Genomic DNA, 10366 nt, shown 5'->3' with positions numbered 1-10366 from the left:
ATTCGGGATCCTCTCTTCACCCGGGACCTCGTTGGCCGAAGGAAGGGACCAGTTCGGATCGAGATTGGACCCTCGTGGACCTTCCGGAAAATGTTCTTCAGGTTCGCCATTTTCGTCGGTCTCGGCTCCGTCGTGGCCACTATCATTTACCTCACCCCCGTTCCAGGTAAATTATTTTACACGGTAGAGTATATTTCTATTATTGGCAAATCGAAGATCGAGGACAATTGTAACAAACGTTACAAATTTTGCCCCTTACTCGTACCTCACTTTTAGCATCGCTTTTAAACCACTCTTCGTTAAAAGGCCGTTTTTACGAAATGCATGACGACAACGTCGAGAAAATGTGACGACTGCGTTCCGCGTGTCCAGCGTTTTTTGTATGTCAAAAGTTCAAAGTCTGCTGAACTTTGCCGCAAAAATGGAAGGGAGTTTGAAGGAATAAAGCCAGAACCAAAGCCAAATTTCTTGGTTTGCCAAGAACGACATAAATTCCACTTCAAAAATTTCTGGTATTTATTTGATGCCCTGCATTCACTTCGCGAGCTTTTGCTCTGTGAAAAATGTCTTTCCTACATTCCATTTTTCATGTACGATTATGACAATTAAAAGCTATCAAAATTTGATGCATGATTTTTTTTGTTTGTGCGCGATTTGCTTACGATTGTTTGTTTAATAGTCAACGCAATAGATGGGTGATTTTAGACTGCATTAATTAGATAGTGGCGTAGAACGGTTTACGATTGTATTCTTCGTTCTTATGGGATGCTTAAAGTTTAGTGCAGGTATAACTTAATGTCCATTAAGTAAGTATTATGTGAATTATGGTGTGTACGAGGCGCATTGACTACTTAATAGAAGTTTTACGCACTTCCGACGACAGCTTGACCTTCTATACTTAGATCGCGGTGTATTTATTTAGAAATTAAAGTGAATATTGGCGAAACTTTCTCTTCTATCAAAAGCATTTTTTTTTTTAATTTTCATTTAAATACCTCTCTTAATCATCGATATGTATGGTATTCGTTATATGGCGATGTCTTTCAATATTTGCACCGTCGACTGCGCAAGAGGAAATTATGTGAGGCGTTTTTTCTTTTCACGCCGCTTTCGAATACGTTCAATGTATTCGGACTTCAGTCTTAAGGAAATGTGAAACTAATTACCGGGTATATCAAGAATGATATGATATTTTCAGTACAAGTTTATTATTCAGCCAACAAACGGAAAGGCCGGAAAATAAATGCTGCAACACGGATTGATAAAAATTCGTTAATAACTTCATAAAATCATATCAGGTTATTACTTAAAATACTCGGTATCGTTCGAATGACTGGCAAAGGTTATTAATGCAGACACCTCGGCTTGCATTGCGTGTACTTTAACGCATCGACACGGCATAGTACATTTCTTAAGGTTAACGACCTCGGATATCTGAATTGCACGATTTACCGTACACTTAAGTTTCCCCGGGCATCCTGGCATAATGATCTATGAGTCTTTCTTTTTAAGGGTCGCATTTTGTTTTTACTAGATGTACGTTTCCTTCTCTTAAGGTGAAGCGAAACACGTCGAGAAACTTGATCTACATCGGTAAAAAAGGTTTTTTGAAATACCTAAGTTGCCGACGTTGGTTTTAATATCAACAGCTGTGTCGAATAATATTGAGTATTGTACTAAATGGCATAACCATAAATCTTTATGCACATCGTAAAGCATTATGTTTGGTTTCACGAAATTAACGACGAATCATTAAATGAATTTGCATAGGAAAAGTATCCATCCGATGGGTGAAAGTTGTCCCGCATGTCATGAAAACATGGATATCGCATTTCCGTTTCCAAGTCGATTTTAATTTATGTCTATATGGAACTGACCGTGAAATCGCCATGATTCGTCAAACGCTAACCTTAATTAAAGTGCTAAATTTTATTAAAGGTAGCGTTACAATATTCTGTAAACTTTAGTAACATATAAATTAGTGAAATGTAAAGTTGACTTGAATTTTTAGGGAAAGTGGCGCAGCCAGAGTCAATTAATGAGACCCCAGTGGCTCTTTACGGAAATGGTTAAAATAGTTGCCAAATTAGAGAAAACGCATACCACGTTCTCTTTTTATTTTCATAAGACCCTAATTAAAATGTTAAGTAGAGTCAGGTGGCGAATGGCTTGAGATATTTAGCAAAGACTACAAAGAAATATTTAGAAATTATTCTATGCTACTAGGGATTATTCTTTTCGCGCAAGAGTCGCGAGGGGAAACCCCTCGGCCGACCTTTCTCCGTTTTCCCACGGATCGAAACGATGAGGTTACTTTCCCTGTCGATGCTGGCTCGAAGATCACGAGGTTTCCGTTTCACGAATCGGTTGACTGCGAAAAAGTCGTTGGCTCGGCGGTGCAGCTAGAAAGCAGGTGACGTTTTGCCGACGGCTAAGCCGCGACGGTGATTCAATGCCGTTTTATCGGCAACGACTCAACCTTCCTCTTACACCAACAACTTTCTACGCTCGGACCAAGCCAGACATTTTTTTTTTTTCACTAGAGAAATTCTGATTATTTGCATCCCTGCTGGATTAACGTTTCTATAGATCTTTAATGTCCCTTTAAATTACGAAGCTCATTTTACTTTATTAGAGCCTTCAATAGTAGAATATCGAACGAAATATGAGAGCTCGACGCCATTTTGGTTCTGCTCTGGGCTAAGTTAAAGAAAATTCTCTTTATAAATCCAAATTTTGAAAGTGTCAGGACAATTCCTAGACGCTCACGAGTCACGTGTCAAAGTTTCGGACCGTTCTATCCAATACCCTTAAAAAAAGTGTCTTATTTAAATTGTTTGTTTTGAGGGGGGTTCCACTTCACCTTAATTAGAGATCGTAGAGTCTCGGCGCAGCGATAGTCGTTTTTTTTCGAGTTACTCATAGGACGAAAACCGGAGAGTCGTAGGTTGGCAGCGAAAGCGAAATGATTGGTCCCAGTGGCGAGAAAAAGGAGAAAGGTCGACCGTAGAAAGTGTTCGAGCAGCTGCTCGGCTCTTATACCAACGAGACATATTATACAAGTTCCTCCCCGCCGTTGAAACGGCTCCGATTCTCCATCCGATTGACCGTCATGGCTTTCGACTTAAGTGACGTTAAAGTGACCGACTTCTTTTTAACGCCAACGGGTGTCTTAGAGACACGTAATGTATAGCATGTTTCATAAAGTCTCGGTATTATCGAACTCATTACGTTCGTTACTTCGATTCTACCGTCAACGAAACACTATCTACTCCGCCATTCATCCCTGCACGCCTGAACGTTGACATTGATCTACTTCGACGGATTGTGTGCAACTTTCTTTATCCTACATTCTGCAAATAAAAATGTTGCCGTTAAAATCAGAATAATAAATTCAATTCGTCTTTTATGGCTTCTTTTAAGGATTTTCTATAAAAGTGGTTTAAAAGCGAGACACGAGGGTCGCTTTTAACGGTGCTCTAAAATATGTCTCTTAACGCTAAAAGTGAGATACAAGTAAGGAGCATTCGTCAAGGAGCGAAAGCGAAATCATCGATGACCGAGGAGAAAAAGGAGAAAGGTCGGCAAAGAAAGTGTTCGTACAAAGATCCATTGCGGTCGACAGGCTGCGGACGCATCGCGCGCTCTCGCGGCTCCGAAACGAAATCCAAAGATGCGACGGCGCCGCGGCCGACTTTCACTATTTCGCCGGCCGTTTGGAATCGGTCGGCGGGCGTGAATTTTCCCCTAGGGGCCCTCTTTGGGCCGTCGGCCCCCTCATCCTCCACCTCCCCGCCTACGGGGAGACTCTCGCTTTCCGCTGGCCCCTCCGAATCCGCCAGTCGGCGACGGAGGCGCGCGGCGGTCGGGCTCGTACGGAATTTCGACGCGGTCCCGTGTGGCAGCTGCAGTTGCGCACCGGCACCGTTATCGTCGCTTCTACCTGTCGGCCGCGTCGCCGGATGTGCCGACGCGAGTCCCCGGAGGTGCGGTCGAGGCGCGTCGACTTGACGCATCTCTGCGCGTGCGCCATCTCGGATGCTTTCTTGACGCGAGGACAGGCTCGTATGTGAGATGCCGGGGGCGTGAACCGTCCGACGCGTTCCGTCTCGATGTAGAATCGTGAAACTTGCCCTCGTAATCGTAAAAAAGAATATTGTTTTTACAATACTCGTATAACACGTGTTTTCGTCATATTTTTCTTATAGACATATAAAACGTTTCGTTTCATTTTAATACAAGTATCTTTTAAATATTATCTCTCGAATGCGTTATAAACGTTTTAGAAGTATTTAAAATCAGAATCACACGTTTTACTCCCATAATGTAATAGCGGAAGGAAAATATTGCAAGAATTTCTAGCGTTTTTTTTTATACCAAATGAAGGGTCAGATAATAATGGTCCGTTTTGGGTTGTTAAATTACACGTTGCGTTATTTTCTCCAAAAGTGAAGTGCAAGCCAAAAGCTCGGTGAAAACTGACTTTTGCAGATGGCACGAGTACAACGGAAGCACGATCGTTCTTTTAGGGCCAGTAGAATTTAAGGAGTGCCGGTCACCTCTTGTTATTTATTTGATAACAGGAAGTACGTAGACAATGTACTCACCGAAATATGAACGTCGTCTAGTTTCACCAGTTACCTACATACTGCGATGTGCCGTCGTTGTCTTCATGATCGTCGCCGCAGCGACTTTTTTACATTTTAGTCATTATAGTCCCAGTAAGTCACAGATCAGATAAACAGAAATAACTATAATTAATAATTTTTAAGGGGATGTGAAAATGGCATCCGAGGGATTAATCGAATAGGGTGTACCAATTTATTTCAAATTTTATCACGTGGATAAGGACACCCAAAGGTAGATCCTACAACTCGCGAAAATTTCATTTTTTATTAAAAATGTGGATAACAGCTATAAACAAATTACTTTTTTTTACAAAACTTTTTTTTAAAAGTTTCCCTCCGTTTATGTTGCAGAGCAAACATTTCTATCCTGCGACAGGCCATGTCATCATCTGGATTGGCCAATGATCTGTCGCGTGAAGCTCACGCTCGAAGTTTTCCAATCATTGAGCAAGTAAGGTTCGATGATAGTTGTATTGTCCTTTGGAAATAAATCCACCGAACATCCCCGATTAGGCCATATTAGCCCTTGGCGTCCATGTACTGGGAGAAAAATAACTGGTTAACTGAACAGTCTGGTCTGGGCTGAGTTAAAAACTTTTGTTAAAAAATCCAAATTTTGAATGTGCCAGGACAATTCTTAGATGATCACGAGTTATGTGTCAAAGTTTCGGGCAGTTTGGTCCAATACCCTTAAAAAAAAGTGTTGTATCCGAATCGACTGACTCGAGGAGGGTTTCATCTCGCCTTAAAATCTGTTTACGACCGGTTTTTTCGCGTAAAGATTCTTTTACCCGAATTGAAACTAGGTCAACTCTGGTTTATATTTATCGTCAGGTTAATGGAGAGATTTGCTAAGAATTGCGTCATGATGCAATATTACGTCAACCACGTAACTGCATGTAGAAGCGACATGTTCCAAGTCCAGACACCGTTATGTAACCGTTAAGTGCAACCCGGAAGAGTCGGCCGACTCGCAGGGTGAATCGATGTCGGCCATTCCTACCTTTCGCGTATCAAGAGGCGTATTAAATTTCTCTCTAATCTTTTGACAGATCGTGCGGTGATTGTCCGACCAATCAGACGGCTTGTGTGGCCCAGCATTGCGTGGCTACCGATGGACATCGTCGAGGGCTGCTGACCGCGAATCGACAGATGCCTGGACCCACTATCCAGGTGCAATTTTCGCATGGAATTTTGCTCCATCTTTCGGAGGCATTTCTCTTTCAGCGTAATCGATACCATCATGTTGTCTTTTTAATCCGTTAACCGGGTATGACGAAGTTTTTCGGATCAGGATTAACTGGATTGGGATTAACGTTTTCACGTAGCGAGATTATTGGCAAAGTTTTATATTTTCTGTCTTCCGGCGAATTGGAGATATTTACCACGTGGAAAGATAACTGATTGTCGGTAATTTATGATTCATTAGAAACGGTTAGCGGTTTTCAAGAAATAATTAACGGCGTGTACTGGTTAATGGTAAATTCATTATTACCTCCGGACAATGATCCGTACTCGGCTCATTCTATCGGACATTTAAGACAATACGCAAATCTCTGTAATACACTCTTTCATGAAGGAAGTTTGTAGCAGGGTGGTTCATAACGGTGATGCGATTTATTTGAAAGAAATTCATTTTTAGGTTTGCGAGAACGATATTTTGGTGGTGGACATCGTGAACAGGCTTCCCGGGAAAGCTGCAGCCATTCATTGGCGAGGACAGCCTCAAAGTGAGACACCGTGTATGGATGGGGCACCATTGGTTACCCAATGTCCCATTCCGAGTTACACAACCTTCCAGTACAAATTTCGGGCATCTGCCCCGGGAACGCATCTCTGGCACGCACACGCGGGTTATTACTTTATGTTTATTCATACTTTCCCTTAACTCATGTTCGTGCATCTCCTTTTCCAGCAAATTAATGTATTAATCTGATCTATACACAAAGTGGATAGCTGATATCTTTTCCCATATAGTCTGCAACCATCAGTCATTTTTGTGAATGATGTTTGGAGGAGTTTGTTGTGAAGTCATTGATATGGATACGGTGGAATTACATTAATACGCCGAAAAGGAAGACTATGGCTATTGTTTATGTTTAATAAATAGTTCTGAAATCTTAACTATACTAACTGATGAAATAAAATTTTATTTATAGGAGCTAATATGGCGGATGGAATTTTCGGTTCGCTCATTGTGAGGCAGGCCGATTTGCGAGAACCACACAGGTCGTTTTATGACGTTGATGACCCGAATCACGTTATTCTAACCACTCAATGGCAGCATCAGTTCCCTACGAATGCACCGAGTGCTTCGGGACCTTCCAAGTCTACGGTTATTCTCGTAAATGGCAAAGCTCGTCATCCAGGAGGTCCAGTTGTACCTCTAACGACATTTACCGTTATTCCTGGAAGAAGACATCGGTTCCGAGTCGGCAATGTCGGCGGAGCTGGTTCTTGCCCGATAACCATGTCCGTTGATGGGCATCGACTCTTGCTGATAACTCTGGATGGCCATCCCGTAACTCCACAACGCGTCACGTCCATTACGCTCGCCAAAGGTTTTCGATTCAAATCTTTCCTTTCTTACCTTCTACTCGCATCTTGCGAGATGAAAGGCGCGAAGAAATTTAATCGACGCCGATAAAGTAAAATTCATCTATAGACTTTTTTATTGTTACGCCATTTTGAATATCCCAGTAGTAACGTAAGCTGGCGCGCCACGTTACCGACATTTATATTTATATTGAAGCCTGTTACACTCTAGTTTCAGAACCTACCTTAGGGCCTCCATATTCACGTGGTAAAATTTGAAACGAATCGGTACATGCATTTCGGAGAATACTTTCATGAACGATTGGACCTCTCAATATATATAGGCTTATCTTTTCATATCACCCTAAATTGACCTTAATTTTTGTGTAGGTGAACGTGCCGACTTTGTGCTGAAAGCTAAACGGCCGATTTCTTCCTATTGGATGAACTTTAGGACGGACAAAGACTGCGACTCGTCTTTAATTAGCGGAAAGGCAATCTTGAAGTACAAGGGAAGTCTTGAGGAGGCACCAACCAGTGGAGAAGAAAAGTATATGATAAATAACGATCTAGAGGAGATTATTCAAAATGATATTGGTTTCACGTCCAGTTCCACAAATAAATGTGCGAGTTCCGAGAAGCTATGCATTTCTGAACTACAAGCCATGAACAAAATGCCGAAACTTCTGGCTAAACCGAAGATGGACGTCACTTTATACCTTCCTATTAATTACAGGATACAATCCCCCGAACGCGCAGGTTAGTCGCGATAATGAAAATAGTGAGGAATAAATTAGCGACCATCGTAAACTATTTACGTACTATAAACGAAATTGAAGATTTCCATTATCAACTCATTCGCCTTTTTTAAAATCTTTATCTGCCATTGTATGCTATGAAAGAACGAAGTTTTTCTAATTTTACTTCCTTTGGAACGTAGGTTGTTTTGTTTTTTAATTGAACTACAAAAATAAGGATTTGATGTTCCAACGAATCATTTACAGAATAGGGGAGGAAATAGCCTCGTTTAATATATGGAGAAATTTGGTAGAATGTCGAGCCAAATACATTTGAGCGAGAAACTCGTTTTATAATTGTATTACTTTTCAGGCACTAATAATGTGGAGACTCGAATCCTAAATGTTGATAACGCTACTTTCACGTACCCATCTTCTCCATTATTAACACAAGGCCAGGACATCGTGGGTACGGTATTATGTTCCGTAGCTGGCAATGATGGGATCGAAAGTTTTACCGGAAGTCCAGGCAGCTGTCGACGTGATAATACTATCGATGATTTCACTTGCGAGTGCGTCCATATACGACGAATACCTTTAGGGGCTACCGTGGAAATCATTCTTTTGGACCAAGGTAAAGAACCTGCAGCAGTGTCGAAATGTATTGGGTATTGTACTAAATGGCATACTCCACGTGTCGTTTCCGTACAATAATTATAAAGAAATCGAAGTAAAACGCCAGAAACCTTCTGGTTTCATGGAGTCGACTGATTTGAGGGGAGGTTTCACTTCACTTTAACTATGTGAAGAAAACTTAAAAAAGATATATGCCCCGGTAATCGATTTATCTTATGTATTCGTATAATAACTATTCATATCTCTTTGACAGCCGGTTTGGACGATTTAGTTTACCATTTACACGGGTATAGTTTCCACGTCGTAGGCGCCAGAGAATTCGGTCGTAGCATGTCTTTAAAAGAAATTAAAGATATGGATACGCAAAGATCATTATTCACAAGGGATTTAGAATTTGCTGTAGTAAAGGATACCATCAAAGTTCCCAAATTTGGCGCCGTTGCTCTACGATTTAAGGCGAACAATCCTGGTAAATACAAACCTCGTATTTCTCTTTAAATATATAGCTCTTCATGGAATATAAAAATATAAATTTAATTAATAATAAATTGAAGAAATTAAATTGTTCCTTTTTTGTAAAGGAGAAAATACTTAATATCGTAGTTGTAATTGTTTATTTTTGTTTAAGGGTACTGGTTATTGCGCGACGAGCATGCCTTGGATTGGACCCGAGGTTTGGATGTTATTTTACAAGTTGGAGAACCCGAAGAAATGATTGCCGCGCCTGTAGACTTTCCTAAATGTGGATCATTTGTAGGACCTGACTACTTTCTCATTTGAGTCTCTAATGCGGAAAGTATAATGTAAATAATTGTAAATATCTACTTTTGAACTGTTAGATTTGTAAGAGATCGTATAATTTACGAAATTTGGTTAAAAGTGATTTTTTTATTGTTTGATAAAAGTCAAAATGTTATGATCGAAAGATGACGTTGAAAGTGTTCTATTAGTTATTGTAAAATTGATATCCTTCTACGCGTCCGATTCGGTTTCAAATACACAAGTGGTCAATATCTTTTACAATACCACGCTAAGCAAAGAAACAATAACGTAATAGCCTCGAATTAAGGTAATATGAAATGGACATTCTATATATATAAAACATCAACATATTTATAAAATTTTTCTCCAAACTGAGTGCACCAATTCTCTAAAACATTTATAAAAAATTTTATAAATATTTTGACTTTTTCTTGTATATACATCACACCTTAAGAAGCGAGAAGATGTGGAAGGTGTATGCAAGAAGACGTTGGTACTATAATCAATTTAATGGCACTATAATTTTTAATGTTAGGACATTCTATTGACAGCTTATAATATGCGCGTATACGTACATATACATGTATATAACACGTGACATACACTGGCGGACATGAATGCCTCCTCTGCAGATACGGCATCGCCTGTGCAGGATGGAAGGGCATTGATGTCTCCCAGTATACACGTCGGGCGGTGCTCGTGCCACCACCCGAGCTTAGCTCCGGCCAACGTATACGCGTCTTTACGAACGTGCGTGTATATATTCGTTTTCTCCTATTTCACAAAAAAGACCATTGTCGCCCATGGCACGGACGCAACGGGCATCCGTAACTCGCCAAGTCTTCCTCTTTCTCACTTTCGCATCTTTGCTTCCCCGGCAACGCAGCGGCCTCCTTCTCTACGCTTCTCCGTCGGAAAAAGCCGTGGATGCCTAAGACGCGTCTAGAGACCCTCTGACGACGAAAGTATCGATTCGAATCTCGAGACGTTTTTTAAACGGATACGTTGTACGGTTACCCGACTAACGAACAATTGTCGGTAACGTTCCTACAACGTGTCGGATGTCAA

The 10366-nt window shown here is 40.9% G+C and overlaps 1 protein-coding gene across 1 annotated transcript; it reads left to right on the top strand.

Moving 5' to 3' along the window:
• Positions 1-26: 26 nt before the first annotated feature.
• Positions 27-9461, top strand: LOC105698235 (laccase-4). Its single transcript, XM_012422293.2, has 9 exons — positions 27-166; positions 4980-5079; positions 5681-5801; positions 6271-6481; positions 6788-7189; positions 7554-7922; positions 8274-8534; positions 8790-9005; positions 9165-9461. The coding sequence occupies exons 1-9, from the start codon at positions 91-93 to the stop codon at positions 9314-9316; spliced, it is 1908 nt and encodes a 635-aa protein (XP_012277716.1). The 5' UTR covers positions 27-90; the 3' UTR covers positions 9317-9461.
• Positions 9462-10366: the final 905 nt, after the last annotated feature.

Source organism: Orussus abietinus, unplaced genomic scaffold (assembly GCF_000612105.2).
Source record: "Orussus abietinus isolate OABI.00-Male unplaced genomic scaffold, Oabi_2.0 scaffold14, whole genome shotgun sequence".
Taxonomy (NCBI): Eukaryota; Metazoa; Arthropoda; class Insecta; order Hymenoptera; family Orussidae; genus Orussus; species Orussus abietinus.
Note: the sequence above shows the minus strand (reverse complement) of the source record. Positions and strands in the feature narration are given on the sequence as shown.

Bases quoted from the DNA above. Each gene is read 5' to 3' on its own strand.
- LOC105698235 (XM_012422293.2), top strand. From the start codon at position 91: ATGTTCTTCAGGTTCGCCATTTTCGTCGGTCTCGGCTCCGTCGTGGCC. The intron at 7,190-7,553 runs GTTTTCGATTCA...ATTTTTGTGTAG, and splicing joins GTCCATTACGCTCGCCAAAG to GTGAACGTGCCGACTTTGTG. The intron at 8,535-8,789 runs GTAAAGAACCTG...TCTCTTTGACAG, and splicing joins AATCATTCTTTTGGACCAAG to CCGGTTTGGACGATTTAGTT.